The 23,484-nt window shown below is 44.2% G+C and overlaps 1 protein-coding gene across 1 annotated transcript in view; it reads right to left on the bottom strand.

Annotated features, from left to right (window-relative positions):
* Positions 1-2,556: 2,556 nt before the first annotated feature.
* LOC104482918 (proteinase-activated receptor 1) overlaps positions 2,557-23,484 on the bottom strand; it is a 67,681-nt gene continuing 46,753 nt past the window's right edge. The window contains 3 exon segments of the mRNA XM_086769647.1: positions 2,557-3,215; positions 3,218-3,742; positions 9,028-9,189. Of these exon segments, the coding sequence (XP_086625773.1) occupies positions 2,557-3,215; positions 3,218-3,742; positions 9,028-9,189 (1,346 nt within the window).

The raw sequence follows: 23,484 nt of genomic DNA, 5'->3' as shown, positions 1-23,484 counted from the left end.
AGCACTTGCAAAATGCAAAATGCCATGAAAAAGCATTTATGTGGGTCATTAATTTTAAATGCATGAGAGGTCTCATTCATTTTTTTTAATTTGCTCAGCATCTTGCAAGATCAAACTGTGATCAGATCAAAAAAAGATTAAACTGAACAATAAAAAAAGGCCTTACCCAGGAGTTTACTTAACTATTGCAACCAGCACGAGATCCCTCTCTCCCCTCCCCCAGCTCTCAGAGAGCTCCATTGCGGAGCTGTAGCTGGTCATCTATTGTAGTCCCTTTCCATTTCTGGAAACAAGACATTTCCGTCACAAGACGGGAAAGATCCAGTGGCACCAGCCTGATGCAAAACATCATGAACACACTTAGCAGCCATGCTCACATTTCTGGCTAGGCTTCAACTAAGTAAGGAAAATAGAACAAATGGCCAACAGGCCATACTTTGCAGTCAAGCTGCAGGGAGCAGCTTGTAATGGCAGACGCATGCTTGTCATTAACTAATAAAATGCTCCTAGCGTGAACACAACAATCTCTGCAATATCCTTGCCATGCTAAATTAAGCAAGCCTTCCCCTGTGAAATGTTATACCAGTGATGGCTGCTATATGAGGTGTTCAGTCAAAAGAAACCACGTTGATTACAAATCTTGCTCTTGCCAATATTGCCACAAAATGAAGCTGGCATATCTACAAGCTTTCTTATGCATTTTTATTGCTGGACACATTCTCAGCTCCAAATTTGTTAGCTTGCTTCAGTGTGGTGGGTTGACCCTGACTGGATGCCAGGTGCCCACCAAGCCACTCTATCACTCCCCCTCCTCAACTGGACAGGGGAGAGAAAATACAATGAAAGGCTCGTGGGTCAAGATAAGGACAGGGAGATCATTCAGTAAATTCCTACTTAATTTAGTTTCCATTTTTGTGTACAATCCTATTACCTATACATTTGTTTCTAAAGCTGATTTCCTGTTATTTGTCTTTAGCATCTTTTGTAGTAAATGAATACTACACAGAATGAAGTTATCTATTGGGCTCTACACCACAGCAATTTTATTAGATGTGGACACAATGTAAAATATAAAAAACATATAGACTTGGCAGAGATAAAGGATATTTCCAAGTCCTAAACATGTGCATGATAACTAAGGACATGCAAGAAAGCACACATTTGCAAACTGCCAAACAAGATGATGAATACTGCTTTTTCAGTATATTTTCTGGAGAGCCATTCAACACTAATTTATTATGAAATAAAATTTCACAATTTTTTGTGATATTTATCGTGAAAAGTCACAGTCCCAACCAAGAGCCCTAACGTACACTAATGGTAGGAACTTCAAAAGAAAAGCTAGTTCTAACTGCTGAGAATTACCTCCCCTGACACATTACACCAATCAATAGCTATTTTTCATTTGTTCACATTCCTAAGACTATATAGACTATTTTGAAGTGGAATATATAAAAATGTAAAATAAACAGTTTCAGGGCCCAAGATGCAAAATAATGCTAAGAAAAGTTTACAGGTAATTCCAGAGATAATGACAAATAGAAAAAAAAAAAAGACCTGGAAAGATATTTTCACTTTGTTCAGGAAGTAATGGATAGATGGAGTGGTTCCATAAGTAAGAATTTAATCAACCTGATACAGTTCAAAATCCTAAAATAGGATTTCATAAAATCCCTGCAATAAATTGAACTAACAATATAAATAATTTGTCTGAAAAACTAAACAGCTATTATTAATAAATAACTTTTCCCCTCTACATTAACCTATTTACATATACTATATATACACATATACGTACACACATATATGGTGCTATAATTTGGATGAATATATATATGAGTCCATAGAACTATGTATCTGTGATGGGTTGACCTTGACTGGACACCAGGTGCTCATCAAGCTGCTCTATCACTCCCTTCCTCAGCAGGACTAGGGGGAAGAAAATAATATGGAAAAAGACTTGTGGGTCAAGATAACGGAAGTTTAATAAAGCAAAAGCAAAGGCTGCACGTGGAAGCAGAGGAAAACAAAAGATTTATTCTCTACTTCCCATCAGCAGGCGATGTCCAGCCACTTCCAGGGAAGCAGGGCTTCAGTACACGTAGAGGTTGCTCCGGAAGACAAATGTTGTAATAAGGAATGCCCCCTCCTCCTTTCTCTTAGCTTTTATTGCTGACCATGATGTAATATGGTATGGAATATCCCTTTGGTCAGTTGGAGTCAGCTGTCCCGACTGTCCTGGCTATGTCCCCTCCCAAGATCTTGCCCATCCCCAACCTACTGGTGAGGGGGGAACGTTGGAGAGACAATCTTGATGCTGTGTGAGCACTGCTCAGCAGTAGCCAAAACACTGGTGTGTTATCAACACCTTTCTAGCTACCAGTACAAAGCACAGCACTATGAGGGCTGCTATGGGGAAACTTAACTCCATCTCAGCCAGACCCAATACAGTATTGTACAACTTGGTTTAAGGTTTTATATTTCTTGAATATAATACAGTCTTTTTTTTTTTGTCTGAAATTATCTAAAAATTAAGCATGTGTAAGACACGTTATCTCAATGCATTGCTAGTAATTTCTTGTAGACACTGTTATTCCCATTACTAGAGCATGTAGCCCTTCTACTAGTGGTAGACATTGACTGGCCACTGCTGTTACTACTTTCAGGATCGAAAGTCTCTTTACAATTGAAGAGACTGAAAAGTTGTCTCTGATACTGAGAAGCAGTATAGTAGTAAATAAAGGGGTCAATGCAACAGCTAACACTGCTGATACAAACACAGAGTAGATAGGCAAAGTAGAGATACTCTAAGCTCATGTCTTTAGAATAAAGGATATAATGAATTAATAGGAGGACATTTGTTGGTCCAAGGCAAATAACAAAACCAGAAAAACCAGCCACACACAAGAGCAAGGCATGTGTTTTCTTATTTTGTTTTGCAACAATGGTAGAAGAACTAAGACACTGAATGATACACACGTAACAGACAATAGAAATTATAAACGGCACTACAAAAAACACAGAAGAGAAGACGAAGAAGTGGTGGTAATAGTCGTGATGTTCAAACTCTCTTAGCACATCATGGCAGGTAGTTATATTTAACTTGAGTGTTTCCATCGTTTGCTCTCTGATGAGAAAAGGTATAATCCCAGTTATTGCTACAAGCCATATGATGAAACAAATCAATGAGACACATGTTAATGTCACCCAAGAAACTGCATAGGATATACCACTGCTAAGAAGCAGTTGAAGCTTGTGCTCATCATAAGCATTGAATAGTACATGTTACAGTAGAAGGCAACAGTGATGAAATGGCACATTTGAGGTCAAAAAACCCAGTCATTTCCAGAAAAGTTATAAGCAATCTTAAAAGGAAAGACATTTACAAATAGTACATCCGCAAGTGCCCAATTCAGCATGTATACTACAGTTGGCTTTTCAATTTTCATTTTTTTCAGAAACATGAATATCGCTGTAATATTCAGAGGGAGACTTATCACAATCACTAACATGTAAACTGAAGGAACAAAATGTGTCAGCCATAGACTAGTGAGGTATCTTGCTGTTTCCACTGTCACTGTTGATTGTTCAGGTAGGAACGATCTGGTCTGATTGGTGGCTCCTGAACTGACTTCTGAGTCATTTTCAGTATCACCTTCAGTAGGTATAGGGTCATCCTGGTTATTTAAGACAGACAATACAAAAGTTCTGGTCTATGGCATGCTGCTGTTATATGGAAAGGCTGAAAAATAAGAAAGTATAAAGATTAATAAGCAAATATTTACATGCTATAGGAAAGTGAAAACATCTTCCAAAAAGGAAATCTAAGATCATATTAGCAACACAAAATAATGTTAATTCCTTATTCAAAGCACGGACTGCCCACAGATGTTAGTCCAGTTCTTTTTGTTTTAGATTCTGTTACAAGTTTGGGTAAGATGTCACTCTTGAACTTTCTTTACCAGACCTTCATAAGAAATGAGGTGCTGGGATAAATACTGGTATTCATATACAAAATTCCCATTAGAAGTACTTGTCACCAAAGTAACAAAAAGTTAAAGTGTGATTAAAACATCAAGTTACTGAGATATTTCTGTGTGTTCTGGAGACATCCTACTCAACTCGAAGGCCCCCATCAAGACAGATGGCAGAAGTCTGCATGCAGTTTTCAAGGCAGACGTGGATCAACCTTTTGTTTGCATCAGCCACAGGTTGCACTGAAACACTACCCCAGTTCTACTTATCCTACTCCACAGAGTGCATCTTCCAGGACAGTATGGATCCAGTGTGCCCTTGGAGCACTTCTGAAACCTGCCACTAGTGTTCCCTCTACTGCCAGGGTTTTCTGCAGCATTGTTCGGTGGCTGTGACTGAGAAGAAAAGTGTCAGAACAGGGTATCTCTGCTTTTTGAATGTAGCTGTAACGAGTTAGGAATTTAGTGTTACAAAGTCTTGAAGGTGTGGTATGGGCTTATTTTTGTTAAAAAAAAAACAATCAGGAGAACTACTTTAGACATTATTTCAGAAAAATTGTTTGTATGGAGACTTATTTTGGATGACTTGTTTTCAGCTTTGGCTTAATTTAGTTAGGTGTAGGATAATTCAAACATATCATGGGCAGACAGAAGTGACCAAGTTACTACTGCTTAAGTAATCATTCATCTACTTAGCTGTGCAACTGATCCTTTGTTGAATCCTAGGTAACTAAAATAAAAATGAAGGTGTGTTAGCTTAAATCAGTGAGCTGAAAGTACTTAGGCATGATTCATCTAAGACATTTTTCGTTAGAATAAATTATTTATTCTACAGTAATTTAAACCAGTTTTTTATGCAGATGAGAACAAAAGCATCTGAAGGAGGCAAATGGCAGAGAGGAGTGGCTGCAGCTTTAAGCAGCTAGTTATCTCCGTTTGTGTGCAGGCTGTTAGAGAAGGGCCTTGCCTAGCTTGAATTTTGGTGAAATTCAGAGTTGAATGTGGGAGGAGATCAGCAGAGTGGTAGGGGAATTTGGGAATTTTTTAAAGCTGCTGTGCTGTATGTATACCATGCTGTGTCACAGATGCATTCTGGGGCCAGAGGGGACAAAAGAGGGGAAGTGTTTGAGAGAATGTATTTTGTATGGAAAGTGACTAAATTGCAACCACCTCTGCAGGCCAGAAAAAAAGATGCTGGATGAGAATTTGAGTCTGGGATCTTGTTGCATAGACTGCAATAGGAACAATTTAATAATTATACCGAAACACAAATGGCATAGAAGTATGTGAGATTCAGTGTTTGCATAGAAGGGCACTAATTCAGCTTATACAAGGGTCTATTCTGCCATCTAAAAGAGAACACTAACAAAAGGCAAAACTATATATCCTTACTCTTTAATCTTACTCAGCAACATATTTTTTATTATTAGCACAAAATCATGGTTGTCAGGATTTTGATGGGCTTTGCTGCATGAATCTGTCTGATCATTCGGAATCTATTCACAAAAGTATTCAAAAGATGCAAAAAGGAGTACAGAAACTGCAACAAGGAGATGATTTTGATATATTCAGAAATCTTTTTGGTGGATTGATAAAAGCTTATTACAAATAGCTGTAGGATGCTTATTCATTCTTTTTATATATGTATTTTGATCTGTATTCCGTGTGTGTGTTGAAATATGTGCAGACTTTAATAGATAAAGCGTTGAAACAAGCCTCTTCTCATAAACAAAGAAGGGGTAGATGTGGGTATTTCTTGAGCCAGTACAGTGTCAGTGAAAGCAAACTGACCTTGGGAGAGGGATACAATCATGCTCGCTGGAAGACAGCCATGGAATGAGAAGGGAAGCTTTAAGATACAAGACATTGTTAGCAGAATTTACGGCTTGTTTCAACAGAGGCTTGCAAAAAACTAGTCACTGGCCTTGTAGATAAGAAAGTTACTGGAGGAGTTGTGTCTGTGGTAGTGGAGGAATGCTGTGGTGGAAAATTACTAGAAGGTAGTGAAACCTAGTTTTGCTTAGCAATCATGAATATGTATAACGTGTGATCAGTAATTTTATTGACTAAGCTTCTGTGTCGCATAACTGGGTGGTTGCTATCCTTGGTCAAAATCAGAATTGTGATACTAGGCATCATACTAGGCATAATCGTTAACATTCCGTGCTTGGTCACCTACCTATAAAAAATGATACAGAGAATGCTACATCAGGTATTGATAGTAGAAAAACAACAAGGGGGAAATGTGGTGGCAGAGAGTGCAGCACAGCTGTTTGACATTGACGAATTTGGGCTATGTCCTTGAACACCACTTGCTCAATAACAAAAAACAGCAACTAGAACAAGATAAGGAAATACCAAAGGCAAAAATAGTAAAGACAACCAAAAAGCTATAACCAAGTCAAAGGAAGCATAAGGCGCGTGAACAGTATATTGCTACCAATCAAATTAGATCATTAAGTATGTGCACTTCGCGTGTAACTTAGACTCTAAAAGACTAATGCTGACTAACAATAAAGGTCTCCGGAAAACCATCCACTTTTTACTGCCACACACTCTGATGATACGAGTTGTTGTTAATGAGACCAAGGACACTGTCTGGCTTTCCAAGTCTCGTTAAGGTCTCGTTAACGTGTAGATGTGGGAAGCTGGGTGAAAGACAGACAGAATAATTGACCCAAACTGGCCAAAGAGAGTATTCCATGCCATAAACGTCATGCCCAGAGGAGGGCCACGAAGATGATAAAAGGGCTGGAGCACCTCTCTTATGAGGACAGGCTGAGAGAGTTCGGGCTGTTCAGCCTGGAGAAGAGGAGGCTCCGGGGAGACCTGATAGCGGCCTTCCAGTACCTCAAGGGGGCCTACAAGAAAGATGGGGAAAGGCTGTTTAGTAGGGCCTGTTGCAATAGGACGAGGGGTAATGGTTTTAAAATAGAGGGGGGTAGATTTAGATTAGAAATTAGGAAAAAATTTTTTACGATGCGAGTTATAGAACACTGGAACAGGTTGCCCAGAAAGGTGGTGGAGGCCCCATCTCTGGAAACGTTTAAGGCCAGGCTGGATGAGGCTCTGAGCAACCTGACCTAGTCAGGGATGTCCCTGCTCCTTGCAGGGGGGTTGGACTAGATGACCTTTGAAGGTCCCTTCCAACTCTAACCATTCTATGATTCTATGATTCTATAAGTGGGGGTTGCCCCTGGGAGGGGGCATCCATTCTGGCATCCTTGGCATGCATCCTCAGCATCCATTTTTCCATCTCTCTTGCTTGCTGGTATCGTTCCCTCTACCTTGCTGGCTCCCTCTCCCCACTTTGCTTGCTGCTCGGTTCTCGTTTCTGTGATCACTGTTTGGGACGGGCTGTATCAGTCATTAGGACGTAAGATGGTGAGAAATCATACATTGTTCATTTTGTATATATTAATATCCTTATATTTTGTTATTATTGTAGTTTTTCTTTGCTATTTTAGTAAACTCTCTTTATCTCAACCCACGAGTTTTCCTTTCTTCCCAATTTGTCTCCCCCATCCCACTGGTGAGGGGGAGAGTGAGCGAGAAACTGTGTGGTGATGTGGGCTAAACCACCACAATAAACTAGTCTTTTGACAGTCAGAGACGGTGTCCTAAATTCACTTAGAGGCTAGTTTGAGACTCTAGAAAGCATTAGCTAGACTCTGGAAATAGCTATACTCATTTCTCAGCATACACTGTGGTCTGGATGTATGCAACAGTTCAGTATCATGTAAAAAGCATTTCTGCAAGTATCACATATTTCTCAAAAAATTTCAAAAACAGCAACTTGTCGTAGTTCAGCCCAGATAGGGACCAGACTACGCAGTCTCTCTCTCACTCCCCCCACCCTCCGAGAGAATAGGGGGAGATGATATAAGAAAATTGGCTCAAGGTTTGAGATAAGGACAGGGAGAAATCCTTAAAATTACCGTCATGGGCAAAACAGACTCGGCTTGGGGAAAACTATTCATTTATTTCTAAAACTAGCAGGAGAATGAGACAGGGAACAAGATAACCTCCCCCCACCCCTCCCTCTTCCCTGGCTTAGCATTATCTCTACTACCTTCGCCCCCCCGAGCGGCACAGTGGGGAAGAGGGAATGGGGGTCGCGGTCAGTTCATCACGCGTTGTTTTACGCTGCTACTTCGTTGTCGGGGGAAGAACTCCTCACATTCCTCCTCTGCTTCATCATGAGGTCCCTCCCACAGGCCACAGGCCTTCGTGAAACTGCTCCAACATGGGTCATCTCTTCCACAGGGTGCAGTCCCTCTAGAACAGCTGCCCCAGCGGGCCCTCCACAGGCCACAGCCTCCTTCAGGCATCCACCTGCCCTGATGTGGGGTCCTCCACAGGCTGCAGGTGAATCTCTGCTCCTCTGTGGACCTCCATGGGCTGCAGGGGGACAACCTGCTCCAGCATGGTCATCACCACAGGTTGCAGGGGAATCTTGGCCAGGAGCTGCATTACTCCTCCCCCTCCTTCTTCACTGACCTTGGCGTCTGCAGCCATTCCTCACAACAGGCTGGCAGACGCCTCTCAGGATCCTTTTTACATCTTATTCACTTCTCATCTCCTCTCCACTTCTTGCAGCCAGGCTGGGCCTAGTTGGGCCCAGTCGGCTGCCTGGCGAGAGGCCAGAGGGTGAGGCCTGCAAGGCCTGCAAGGCCCACAAGGCTCACACCTCCCCCTCTCCGCCCCCACTCAGCTGCTTCACATCTTCTTCTCTCTTTTTTTTTTTCCTGTTTTCCCCTACTTAAATATGTTATCGCAGAGGCGTTATCAGGGAACATTCTGCTACCAATTGGCTCGGCCTTGGCCAGCAGTGGGTCCGCCCTAGGCCCGGCCGAGTCCACTGAACAAAGGGGAGCGACTTCTAGCAGTTTCCTACAGAAGCTACCACCTTACCCCCCCCCTTACTAAACAAAATCAGAACACAACTGTGTTCCTCAATTTACAGTGATTTTAGGTGAGCCTTTTGTGCTAGTTTTCCAGTTGCCTCAGTCATATGGAGATGTAGAATTGTCCTGTTCAGGAAGGTTTTTACCTTCTTTAGTTTTTAGCTTCTTGACTTCCAAGAGGCTCCTGAAGTAGGTTTCAGCACACTCTGGAATGACTTGTAATCCAAACTTGGAGTGCAGTATTATCAGAACTGGCTGTGAATCACCCTTCTCCAAGCTCTTGTTAATCGCTGATATTCCAACAGCCTCTAGAGTAAAATAATGACACAGAAAATTAAGCGGCTTATACACTACATGACCACAACTGACCTCCAGCAACCTTGCTAATGGACTTCTAAGGCTGGCACAGACCAGGTCACATAAACAGCAACTCAGTGCTTCGCTAATTTGCAGCCTCTTTCATGCTTGTAAGGACGAGTATTTCAGAGAACAGCAAGCTTGTTATATAGAAAGTGTGCACTCCACTCAGGCTGGGATGCAGCCACAGCATAACAGAGCAGTCTGAGGGTATAGCTGCTCCCCCTTCAAGTGCCACACCAGATGACGCTGGGGTGGGGGTTGAGTATGGCAGGAACCCCCCACTCGGCCTGCCCTAACATACAGGCCATCAAGCACTTGAGAGCCTTCTAGAGATGCATGAAGTCATTAGGTTACAAGCTGTAAACCTTAATATTCACTTTTACTGTGCAAAATGGGAATAGAAATAGATTACCTTGAGCCAAGTCTTGCAACACTAACAGCATCCTAGTCAAGATCCTGAGTGACTTTTTCTTGTTTTCACCCCCTGGGAGCTTGTCTAAAGCCAATGAAGCAAGTTCATGCCCTTGAGTTTGACAGAGATGCAGCTTTTGCTTTCAGGGCATGTAAAAGTGCCCTGAGAGGTGATGCTGTAAAACACATTCAAACTTTGAGGTTATACAAAGTTACCCATACTCTGATTCAGGACGTCCTAAGTGTCCTTTTCTTTGTGCAGATCCTACCATCGCTCAAGGAGCTGATATCACGTTAGCTTTACACACTAGAGGTATATGCTGCTTTAGAAACCACTACATTTCTACCAGATAGAATCCTGCTATTCTTCTGTGCTTTGAAACAGACTCATGCCGAGCACGCATGTGCTCCGCACAAGGCAAGAGGTGACTTTGTACTACAGCTGTGGTATTGCAGTGCCCAGACATTCAGCCTCAGCAGCAAGGAAGCAGGAAAAATTGGGAATCAACATGTTTCCAGCTTGCTGCTGCTGGCCCAAGTGGCTCTAGGGGCTCAGTCCTATTTGTACACAGTCCCATGCACCTTGTCAAATATGGTCACCAGTATTTGAATACTTTTCTTCCTCCTCATCCTATAGTTATGGGTGCTGGAAACTATTGTTACGAAGACAAAAGAATACACAATCTAACTAACACTTTGTGGCAGGTACACTTGCCCTAAGCTAAGAAGCTTTTATAACCATGTGGCTGTTGTCATGTACACACCCAGAAAGCCCTAGAAAGTTCTGGTCAAGCCCACACAATGGCTACTGGAGTCTTCAGCCAATGAGAACTAATGTTAACCATATATGACCACAGATCAGATTCAACTAGGGTATAAATGTAGCCCCTGTCGGAGGGCAAGCTTGAGTTGGTCCTCCTCGGAGGAGTGGATCTTCAGTCAGGGAGTTTCCCCTTAGGTTGGGATGCTGCCTAAGGAAATTCCTCAAGGGTGAGAGCCCTCCCTTTGTTAGATGAGTGATTGTGCATTTTGTATCATCGGTCGTAAAAGCTTAAGAATCCTTAAGCTCGTTGTGTAGTATTAATTCCTGAGTGACATTTTGAACCTGTGGATTGTTAATGATATCAGAGTCTTAAAGCAATTTCAGTCAAAGTAGAGCTAAGTTTGAATTTATTATCAGTTTGTTACAAATAAATCCCGTTTGAGTTTATCACTTTGTCTAACATTTTTTTTTTGTGAGTTTCCATGATATTTAAATTGGCATAGTTGGCAGAATAGCAGGTAGTATCACCGATTGTTTATGGAGGCATGGAGTGAACTAATATAAAGGATCGACTGCGTTTGTCCGATTCATCCTTCATGCAGTAAATAATCAAGTGCACCCTGCTATCACGGGTGTCATGTTTACCATCAAAATTCACTATTTCATATCAGAAAAAGGTATACTGTTGCTTGGCTCCATTCATGACAATGTCAATAGAGGAATTATTACAGAGGCATGGCTGTAGCCCTTCTCCCTCAAGTATGCAATGGGTGAAGGAGGAGTGGATTGACCCAGTAGCAGTCGTAGAGAGAATAGAACAATGCTGCAGAAATAGTCAGGATGACACAGGTGAAGGAACTTTGTGTACCATCCTAGGCGCCTGTTTCATTCAAGCACAAGACAATTATAATTGTTACAGAATACTGGAAATGAGCAACTTAAAGAAGCAATTGGAAATAGATAGCTTGAAGAGAGAATTTTAAAAGAAGCAATTAGAAATAGATTGTTTGCAAAGGAAGCAATTAGAAATAGATTGCTTGAAGGGAGAACTGCAAAGAGAAAGAGAGCAGATGTGTCTATTAGAACAAAAAATTAAGATCATGCTAGCACAAGTAAAAAAGTCCCCCAGTATTGTTCAAATCCGAAAGTTAATAGAAGGTGCAGATCCTGAGGATTAGGATGGAGACATCTTGGGATACTCTGATGAAAACAGTTACAAAGAAGTGGAGGAGCCAGAGGAAAGGGACGTGCAACCTCTCATTAAAACAGAAAGACATGGATCTGCAAGGTGGGAACCCTCGAACCACTGTCTGCATGAATCCCTAAACAGGACCCAAGCTTAGTGAATTACAAACTAAGTTTTTGTGCAAGTCTGGCAAAATGGAAACTGAATATTTGTAGTGTATCTCTTTAAGGAGGCGGGGGGGGAATTGGATACTGTTAAGCGCTAACTAAGCTAGCAGGCGACCAGTCAATAACGTCCCTTATTGGGCTGGGGGTGTGGACCCCAAAGAGTGAGGGGAAGCTGGGGAGGATTACAGAGAGATTGTCCGAGCAGCCAAGGATCAGGTGAGGCAGGCTAAAGCCCTGACAGAATTTAATCTGGCCAGGGACATCAAGGGTAACCAGAAAAGCTTCTATAGGTACGTCAGGGACAAAAGGCGGTCCAGGGAGAATGTAGGCCCTCTCTGAAAGGAAACGAGTGACCTGGATACCTGGAACATGGAGAAGGATGAGGTGCTCAATTAATTTTTTGCCTCAGTCTTCACCGATAAAGGCTCTAGCCACATCACCCAAGCCGCAGAAGGCAAAAGCAGGGACTGGGAGAATGAAGAACTGCCTACTGTAGGAGAAGATCAGGTTCAGGAACATCTGAGGAACTTGAAGGTGCACAAGTCCATGGGACCTGATGAGATGCATCCGTGGGTCCTGAGGGTACTGGCGGATGAAGTTGCCAAGCCACTGGCCATTGTAATTGAGAAGTCGTGGCAGTCTGGTGAGGTCCTCGATGACTGGAAGAGGGGAACATAACTCCCATTTTTAAAAAGGGGAATAAGGAAAACCCGGGGAACTACAGGCCAGTCAGCCTTACCTCTGTGCCTGGCAAGGTCATGGAGCAGATTCTCCTGGAAACCATGCTAAGGCACATGGAGAGCAAGGAGGTGGTTGGTGACAGCCAACATGGCTTCACCAAGGGCAGATCGTGCCTGACCAATTTGGTGGCCTTCTGTGATGGGGTTACAGCATTGGTGGACAAGGGATGAGCAACTGATGTCATCTACCTGGACTTGTGCAAGGCATTTGACACTGTCCCGCACAACATCCTTCTCTCTAAACTGGAGAGGCATGGATTTGACGGATGGATCACTCGATGGATAAGGAATTGTCTGGATGACCACACTCAGACAGTGGTGGTGGATGGCTCCACGTCCAGGTGGAGACCGGTGACAAGTGACAGTCCTCAGGGGTCGATATTGGGCCCGGCTCTGTTTAACATCTTTGTCAGTGACATGGTGTTATGGTTTAGCCTGAGTCACCACACAGTTTCTCGCTCATCCTCCCCTTCCCCAGTGGGATGGGGGAGAGAAATTGGAAAGAAATGGAAACTTGTGGGTTGAGATGAAGACAGTTTACTAGAATAGCAAAGGAAAACTACAATAATAACAAAATATAAGGATACTAAAATATACAAAATGAACAAGGCATGATTTCTCACCATCCTATGTCCCAATGACCGATACAGCCTGTCCTGAGCAGCGATCACAGAAATGAAACTGAGCAGCAAGCAAAGGAGCGAAAAGCAAGCCAGGAAGTTAGAGGGAAAGATGCCAGTGAGCAAGAAAGAGAGATGGAAGAATGGATGGCCACATCATGGGCAACCCCCACTTATATACTGAGCATGACATTTATGGCATGGAATACTCTCTTTAGCCAGTTTGGGTCAATTATTCTGTCAGTCTTTGTCCCAACTTCCTGCATCTGCACATTAGCAAGATTTAGAAAGCCGGACAGTGTTCTTGGTATAATTAGCAATAATTAGTATCATCAGGGTGTTTATCAACATTCTTCACATCTGAAAACAAAACACACTGGCTACTGAGAGGAAAATTAACTCCATCCCTGCTTAAACCAGGTATCCACCCCTTATTCCATACCATCTATACATGCTTATATATATATGCACAGATATCATTCCCTCAATTTATGGGCTATCCCTCCAAAGTCTGTTGAGTTCATTTAGTATACAACTTGGGGCTCCATCTGTCATAACAGTCCTTTAGGGCAGGAGAGATGACATGTAGTGGGTGGTTGTTGCATGCTGCATCTGGAGATCGCAGTTGGTACCTCTGGTGCAGCTGGTGTATCATTTTCATGGTCTGTGAGCTGAAGATGTTGATCTTGAGGAAGTTGTTGGGTGCCAGTTCTGGTTCCACCACTGTTGCATCTCACTCCATTTCATCGAAGTTTGTTCTTCACTGATCAGGGTGATGATTCTGCAATATCTTTCATATGACAAAAAAAAACTACAAAAAAAAAGTGATTACATACACTTGAAATTATTGGCACAAAAAATCAGATCTCCTTGAGGTACACATCAGACTTCCCCATCTTCATGCCTGTCTTCCCCAACATATTCCTTACATGCACCACAGGGACTTTATCACCATCTACAGTGTGTAAAAGTTCAGATTGGGCAGGGCCAGCTCGATTGGTGGATCCCCAAGTGCTGACTAACCAGGTGGCTTTGGCTGTGTATCCCAGTTTTTGAAGGTTCCGCCAGTCATTGCTCTCAGTGTAGTTTTCAGCAGTCCATTGTACCATTCAATCTTTCCAGAGGCTGGTGCGTGATAGGGGATGGGATATACCCACTCAATGCCGTGTTCTTTGGCCCAGGTGTCTATGAGGTTGTTTCAGAAATGAGTCCCATTGTCTGACTCTATTCTTTCCGGAGTGTCATGTCGCCAGAAAACTTGCTTCTTAAGGCCCAGGACAGCTTTTCAGGCAGTGGCATGGGGTACAGGATATGTCTCTAGCCACCCAGTGGTTGCTTCCACCATTGTAAGCACATGGCGCTTACCTTGGTGGGTTTGTGGGAGTGTGATGTAATCAGTCTGCCAGGTCTCTCCATATTTATATTTCAGTCATCGTCCTCCATACCACAGAGAATTTAACTGATTGGCTTGCTTAATTGCAGCACACGTTTCAGATTTAGGGATAAGCTGTGCAATAGTGTCCATGGTCAAATCCACTCCTCAATCATGAGCCCATTTGCATGTTGCATCTCTTCCTTGATGGCCTGAGGTGTCATGGGCCCACCGAACTAAAAATAATTCACCCCTATGTTGCCGGTGTAGGTCCACTTGAGAAACTTTAATCTTAGCAGCCTACGTCTTGCAATGTCTTGCCACAATGTCGCAGCCCAGATGGGCTTGCCTCTGCGCTGCCAGTTGCTCTGCTTCCATTGCTTTAACCACCTCCACAGGGCATTTGCCACCATCCATGAATCAGTAAAGAGACAGAGTACAGGTCATTTTTCCCTTTCAGCAATATCTAAAACCAGCTTGATCGCTTTCACCTCTGCACACTCACTGGATTCTCCTTGGCCTTCAGTGTCTTCTGTGACTTGTCGTGTAGGACTCCATACAGTAGCTTTCCACTTTTGATGTTTTCCTACAATACGACAGGATCCATCAGTGAAAAGGGGATATATCTGCTCATTTTCTGGTAGGTTATTATACGATGGGACGTCTTGGGCATGTGTCACCTCTTCCTCTGGTGGCATTCCAAAATATTTGCCTTCTGGCCAGTCTGTAATTACTTCTAAGATTCCTAGGTGATTGGGGTTTCCTTTTTGAGCTCACTGTGTGAGCAGTGTGACCCACTTAATCCATGTACAATCAGTTACATGATATGCAGAGGGGACTTTCCCTTTGAGCATCCTGCCCAGCACTGGCAGTCGGGGTGCCAAGAGGAGCTGTGCTTCTGTACCAATCACTTCTGAAGCAGCTCGAACTCCTTCATATACTGACAGTATTTCTTTTTCAAATGGAGTATAGCGGGCCTCAGATACTCTGTATCCTTGTCTCCAAAAGCCTAGGGGTCGACCTCGAGTCTTCCCTGATATTCTCTGCCAAATATTCCAGGTACGGCCATTCTCCCAAGTTGCAGTGTAGAGGATATTTTTCACATTTTGTCCTATCTGGACTGGCCCAAGGGCTACTGCACGAACGATCTCCTGCTTAATTTTTTCAAAGGCTTGTCCTTGCTCAGGGCCCCATGTAAAATCATTCCTCTTTCGAGTCACTTCATAGAGAGGGCTCACAATCATACTGTAATTTGGAATATGCATTCTCCAGAAACCCACAATGCCTAAGAAAGCCTGTGTTTCCTTTTTGTTAGTTGGTGGAGCCATAGCTGTTATTTTGTTGACCACATCCATTGGAATGTGACGACGTCCATCTTGCCATTTTAGTCCTAAAAACTGGATCTCTTGTGCAGGCCCCTTGACTTTGCTTTGTTTTATGGCAAAAGCAGCTTTTAGGAGGATTTGGGTTATTTTCTCCCCTTTCTCAAAAACTGCTGCTGTGTTGCCCCATACGATGATGTCATCAATGTATTGCAGGTGTTCTGCAAGAGCTTCACCCTTTTCCAGTGCAGGCTGGATCAGCCCATGGCAAATGGTGGGGCTGTGTTTCCACCCCTGGGGCAGTCCATTCCAGGTGTACTGGATGCCCCTCCAAGTGAAAGCAAACTGTGGCCTGCATTCTGGTGCCACAGGGATGGAGAAGAACACATTGGTGATATCAGTGGTGGCATACCACTTGGCTGCCTTTGACTCCAGTTCATACTGACATTCTAGCATGTCCGGTACATCAGCACTCAGTGGTGGTATAACTTCATTTAGGCCATGATAGTCCACTGTTAGTCTCCACTCTCCAGTAGATTTTCTCACTGGCCATATGGGACTGTTAAAGGGTGAGCAAGTCTTGCTGATCACTCCCTGGCTTTCCAGTTGATAAATCAGCTTATGGATGGGGATTAGGCAGTCTCGGTTGGTGCGGTATTGCCACCAGTGCACCATGATGGTAGCGATTGGTACCTGTTGTTCCTCAACCTTCAGCAACCCCACAACGGAAGGGTCCTCTGAGAGATCAAGCAAGGTGGACATTTGTTTATTTTCCTCCATCTCCACGGTGGCTATACCAAAAGCCCACCAGTACCCTTTTGGGTCCTTGAAATACCCACTCCTGAGGTAACCTATACCAAGAATGCATGGAGCATCTAAGCCAGTCACTATGGGGTACTTTTGCCACTCATTCCCGGGCAAACTCACTTCATCCTCCAGCACAGTTAGTTGTTTAGATCCTCCTGTCACTCCAGAAATACAAATGGGTTCTGCCCCTTTATAACTTGATGGTATTAGGGTACACTGTGCACCAGTGTCTGCCAGAGCCTTATACTCTAGCGGGTCTGATGTGTCAGGCCATTGAATCCATACAGTCCAGTAAACTCTGTTGTCCCTCTCCTCCACCTGGCTGGAGGCAGGGACCCTCTAGTCTTGTTTATAATATTTTCTATTCACTTTCTGTGAATATGAATCAGAAGTCCCTTCAATAGGAATAGAGATGAGATCAGCCCTTCTGCGCTGTCTGGAGAACTGCCCACTGGAGACTGGAGTAGCAGTTTTCCTGGAAAAAACCTCCCTTTGCAATGTTTTTCCCTCACAACTCATGTACACGTGCCTCTAGGGCTGAGGTAGATTTTCCATCCCACTTCCTCATGTCCTCTCCTTGGTCACGCAAGGTAAACCACAGGTCACCTTGACACATGTACTGTCTCCCTTGAGCAGGAGGAGGAGGAGATCTTCTAATCGCTGAGATACTGGTCCGTGCAGGTGGGGAGTAAGACCTATCCTCTTCCAGTTTCTGAAACCCCTAGGATAGTTTTTCAAACAGGCTTTCAGTTTTTCAGTCAGTCTTCCCACAGCCAAGACACAGGCCCGTATCAGGGAAGAGATATTGTCTTCATATTGTTGGAATTGATTAGCCACTGCACGTACTGGTGGCATCTCATCATCTTTCCAACTCATTGTTGACATATGTTGAGTTGGCATATGATGATGGTGCAGTCTGTACAAACTTCCGCCATATGAGTCGGGAACATTCGATTTCATCTGGATCCACACATGCCCGCGGGTCATCCAGGTTACAAGAAATCAGCTCCCGAACAGCTAATTCCCTCAGAAACTGGATACCTCTCTCCATGGTGGTCCACTTGCTTGGGTGGCCTACAATATCTTCCTTAAAGAAATACCTGTCCCTCACACCTGACAAGAGTCACGTCCAGAGGCTGCAGGCTGCTGACTCTCTTCCAATTGCCCTGTCAATGGCTGCTTCCCTAGACAGGGATCCCAGCTGCCAGACTTGCCTGCCTTCTAATTCCATGTCGTGGTTTTGTTAGTGAGGGGGGGCCTAAGGTGGTAGCTTCTGTAGGAAACTGCTAGAAGTCGCTCCCCTTTGTTCAGCGGACTCGGCCGGGCCTAGGGCGGACCCACTGCTGGCCAAGGCCGAGCCGATTGGTAGCAGAATGTCTCGTGATAACGCCTCTGCGATAACATATTTAAGAAGGGGAAAACAGAAAAAAAAAGAGAGAGGAGAGAAGATGTGAAGAAGCTGAGCGGGGGCAGAGGCGCAGAGGGGGAGGCGTAGGCCTCATGGGCCTTGCAGGCCTCACCCTCTGGCCTCTCGCCAGGCAGCCGACTGGGCCCGACTCAGTCCAGCCCGGCTGCAAGAAGTGGAAAGGAGATGAGAAGTGAATAAGATGTAAAAAAAAAGATCCTGAGAGACATCTACCAGCCTGTTGTGAGGAACGGCTGCAGACGCCAAGGTCAGTGAAGAAGGAGGGGGAGGAGTAATGCGGCTCCTGGCCAAGATTCCCCTGCAGCCTGTGGTGACGACCATGGTGGAGCAGGTTGTCCCCCTGCAGCCCATGGAGGTCCACGGAGGAGCAGAGATCCACTTGGAGCCCGTGAAGGACCCCGTACCGGGGGAGGTGGATGCCTGAAGGCAGCTGTGGCCCGTGGAGAGCCCGCTGGGACAGCTGTTCTAGAGGGACTGCACCCGTGGAAGAGATGACCCACGCCGGAGCAGTTCCACGAAGGACTGTGGCCCGTGGGAGGGACCCCACGATGGAGCAGGGGAGGAATGTGAGGAGTTCTTCCCCCGACCACGAAGCAGCGGCGTAAAACAACGTATGATGAACTGACCGCAACCCCCATTCCCTCTTCCCCCCTGTGCCGCTTGGGGGGAGGGAAGGTAGTAGAGATAATGTTAAGCTTGGGAAGAGGGAGGGGTGGGGGGAGGTTATCTTGTTCTCTGTCTCATTATCCTGCTATTTGTAGTAATAAATGAATAGTTTTCCCCAAGTCGAGTCTGTTTTGCCCATAACGGTAACTTTAAGGATTTCTCCCTGTCCTTATCTCAAACCTCGAGCCATTTTTCTTATATTTTCTCTCCCTGTTCTCTCGGAAGGTGGGGGGAGTGAGAGAGAGACTGCGTAGTCTGGTCCGATCGGGGCTGAACTACGACATTCCACTGTCCCAGCATCGGAGCAACCAGGTGACAAGTTGCTCACCTTGATTACAGCTGAAATCTTTTTGCATATAGAATCATAGAATCATAGAATAGTTAGAGTTGGAAGGGACCTTCAGAGGTCATCTAGTCCAACCCCCTGCAAGGAGCAGGAACACCCCCGACTAGATCAGGTTGCTAATCTCACAGCTCACTCGGGGATAGGGATCAGGTGACTACCTCTCCTCTCCTTGTTCTTGTGATGTCCCTGGTTCATCATCGTCTTTCACTATGCAAAATGATTTTTTGGTGTATTTCTTCTGTTCAAGGGCAACTGATCGTGGCACAGCTTGTTTTTTTTTTGGTTTGTCTTTGGTACTGCTTGCAGATATTTCAATAGCTGCAGTGCCTGCTGTAGGGGCTGAAGTAATGGCAGTGCCCATAGCAGGAGTTGGGGTAGCTGCGGTGCCTGTTGTTGGGGCTAAAGTGACTGCAGCATCTGAAGCAGGAGTTGGAGTAGCCACAGTGTCTACAGTGGGGACTGGAGTATCTGCAGTGCCTGCTGCCGGGTTTATGGAAGTTACAATATTCTTAAACAGGTCTTTACACTTAATCAATTTTGAGATCAAGTTCTGAGATAGGTGCAAGAGACCTGCCCACACGCATACTGTGGTTGGGGTATCCCAAGGGTATTCAAAATTCTCACAAGCTGTTGAAATTAGCTTGGCTAAGTGGGGGAAGCTGTAAATAGATGTTCCCCTGGCGGCCTGGATTCTCGGACCAAAACAAGACGTATAATTCCACACAACACACACAATATGGCTCCCAAAATACTGTGTGGAGCTGCCACTGCCTCCTCGCTGAAATCAGGACACATGGACAGTGGGAAAGAGTGCACCCTCAGCAAGTTTGCCAATTACACCAAGCTGTGTGGTGCGGTCGACATGCTGGAGAGAAGGGATGCTATCCAGAAGGACCTTGACAGGCTGGAGAGGTGGGCCTGCGCAAACCTCATGAAGTTCAACAAGGGCAAGTGCATGGTCCTGGCACATGGGTCGGGGCAATCCCAGGCACAAAGATAGGCTGGGCAGAGAATGGATCGAGACCAGCCCTGAGGAGAAGGACTTAGGAGTGCTGGTGGACGAGAAGCTCAACATGATCCGGCAATGCGCCCTTGCAGCCCAGAAAGCCAACCGCATCCTGGGCTGCATCAAGAGGAGCGTGGCCAGCAGGTCGAGGGAGGTGATTCTGCCCCTCTACTCTGCTCTGGTGAGACCCCACCTGGAGTTCTGTGTCCAGTTCTGGAGCCCCCAGCATAAGAAGGACATGGACCTGTTGACCTGAGTCCAGAGGAGGGCCACAAAGGTGATCGGAGGGCTGGAGTACCTCTCCTATGAGGACAGGTTGAGAGAGTTGAGGCTGTTCAGCCTGGAGAAGAGGAGGCTCCAGGGAGACCTTATAGTGGTCTTCTAGTACCTAAAGGGGGCCTACAAGAAAGACAGGGAAAAACTCTTCAGCCAGGCCTGTTGTGATAGGACGAGGGGTAATGGTTTTAAACATTGGAAAGATATAGGGGGGAGACCCACTGACTAAGAGAAAATTGATAGAATATTGTAATCATTGGCGGCCCTTGTATACTCCAGAAGATCAAGTGACCAAAGAATGGCACTCTGGCATATAACACTGTTTTACAGTTGATGTTATTCTGTAGAAGGGAAGGAAAATGGGATGAGGTCCCCTATGTTGACTTCTTCTTTACTTTGAGAAATCATCCCAAGTGGCAGAAAGATTGTGAATATGTCCCCAAGGATCTGATGGTTTTGGTATTAGAGAAAGAAAAAGGAAACAAGTTGAAAATATGCTGTTCTGCTTGTAGCATAGGAAAGTGGTGTTTGAAATGTGTAACTGAAGTGGAGTACATAGAATTTATGGTACCCCCTTTGCAGAGATCTTTGAGTTTTGACGCAGTTTTAGCAAATGGAGCAATAGAAAAGGGGGCAGAACACCAAACCGCTGGCGGGAGCCATAGTATGGAGCAGTTGAATAATGCAGGATTTAGTCCTAATCCAGAGAGAACTAGAAACTGACAAGATCAGGCAGAACAAGGAGTGGTTCAAGCCCCTCTTTGACAAGCGGTAGGGAACAATGGACTGATAACGGTGAAAGTGCCATTTTCTATTATTGATTTTAGAACTTATAAAGAATTGGCAGGTTCATATTGGGAAGATCCAGAAAGAATGGCACAGGTGTTTGAAATTGTTATTAAGACTCAGGATCCAGATTGGACTGATATACAGGTGTTGTTATGAATGTTATTGGATAGTACAGAAAAAGTTATAATTTTTAAAATTGCAAGACAACAGGCAGAGGCAGATGGGAACTTGCTGGGGACTCTGGCACAAAATTTCCCTGATTCCGATCCGGAATGGGATCCTAATCATCCAGGACAGAAAAATGCTCTAATTCAGTATCAAAGATGGATTTTATACGGAATAAGACATGCAATGCCAAAAGCTGTAATTTGGTCCAAATTATATCAAGTAAGGCAAGGACCTAGTGAGACTCCATCTCATTATTTGGAAAGATTAAAAGAAACAGCTCAAAAATCTAATCTGCATCGTGAAAAACCAGAACAGGCTGCTCAGCTAGCTTCTCTCTTTTTGGGATAGTCAGCCCCAGACATTAGAAAGAAACTTCAGAAATTAGAGGGAGCAGATTCGAGAGATTTAGGGGAAATGTTAGAGGTTGCATGGAAAGTATTTAATAATCGAGGACTGAGAAAGAAATTAAGCAGATTAAGAGAGAAAATCAGAAGGAAGCTAGGCTGATAGCTGCCTTGAGAGGAACACAAGGAAATTTATGGGGAATAAACTGGGGATGAGGTTGAGGGTGTGGTAGAGGAATGGATAAAATAACTGTAATGGGAGGGAGATTGGGGAAAAATCAGTGTGCAAAATGTAAAGAAGGGTGGCACTGGAAAAACGAATGTCCTTATTCTGAAGAAGGAATGAGACTGGCAGCACAGCAGATGCCTTTATCAGAAGTATGAAGGGAACTAGGGGAGAATTCCCCAGCAGAACCCCTGGTTACAATCCAGCTGGGGACCCAAACCATGGATTTTCTAGTTGATACTGGAGCTACCTATTCAGTTTTAAATACTTGTAGAGGAAAACTGAGCAAAAAGCATGTAGACATAATTGGTGCCACAGGGAAAGCTGAAAAGAATTTTTTTCTTTCACCTTTAACTTTTAAGGTGAGTAAACAATGGGGAATTCACCAATTTTTGTATATACCAGTGTCCTGTTCCCTTATTGGGGAGTGATTTATTGAGCAACTTGGAAGCACAAATTAGTTTTTAAAACTATGAAAAACTATGAATTCAATATTTAATTGAATATTCCTGAATCAAAAGCCAGAGAGGCAAGGATTTTTATGTTACAGACAACTCCAGAGGCATATGAAATCCCTCAAGAAGTGGAGAATGCAGGAACCCCTTTGGTGTGGCCTGGTGAAGTTCCTGGACATTCAAAAGCAGCAGAACCAGTAAAGATCTTTCTAAAAGAAGGTGTGTCCTGGTTTTGGCAGGGATGGAGTTAACTTTTCCTCTCAGTAGCTGGTATGTTTTGGATTTCATGTGTGAAGAATGTTGATAAACACCCTGATGATACCAGTTGTTGTGAATGAGACCAAGGACACCGTCCTGCTTTCCAAGTCTCACTAATTTGCAGATGCAGGAAGCTGGGAGAAAGACAGACAGAATAATTGACCCAAACTGGCCAAAGAGAGTATTCCATGCCATAAACGTCATGCTCATGGGGGCAGGCAAGGGTGGGTATCTGCCTTCCTGGCATCCATCTTTCCTGCTCGTTTTGCTGGCATCGTTCCCTCTACCTTGCTGGCTCCCTTTTGCTCCTTTGCTTGCTGCTCGGTTTTGTTTCCGTGATCGCTGCTTGGGACGGGCTGTATCGGTCATTGGGACATCGGGTGGTGAGAAAACACATATTGTTCACTTTGTATATTTTTAATATCCTTATATTCTGTTATTATTGTAGTTTTCCCTTTTTATTTTAGTAAACTGCTTTTATCTCAACCCACGAGTTCTCCTTCCTTCCCAATTCTCTCCCCCATCCCCCTGGGGAGGGGGAGGTTGAGCGAGAAACTGTGTGGTGATTCGGGCTAAACCATCACAAGGTGCCAAACCGGTAAGACAAAAACAGTACCCCTTAAGATTAGAAGCTAGAAAAGGCCTTGAAAAAGTAATTGAAAAGTTTTTGAAATATCGACTATTAGTCGAATGTGAATCTGAATTCAATACTCTCATTTTACCTGTGAAAAAGCCAGGGGGTGAAGAATATAGGTTAGTCCAAGATTTAAGAGCAATAAATTTAATAGTTCAGGATATTCACCCTGTAGTGGCAAATCCATATACCTTGTTGACAGCTTTAAAAAAAAATCACAACTGGTTCACTGTATTGGACTCGAAGGATGCCTTTTTCTGC

This window comes from Chlamydotis macqueenii, chromosome W (assembly GCF_036417535.1).
Source record: "Chlamydotis macqueenii isolate bChlMac1 chromosome W, bChlMac1.mat, whole genome shotgun sequence".
NCBI lineage: Eukaryota > Metazoa > Chordata > Aves > Otidiformes > Otididae > Chlamydotis > Chlamydotis macqueenii.
The sequence above is the reverse complement of the archived record's forward strand: the minus strand, read 5'-3'. Positions and strand labels throughout refer to the sequence as shown.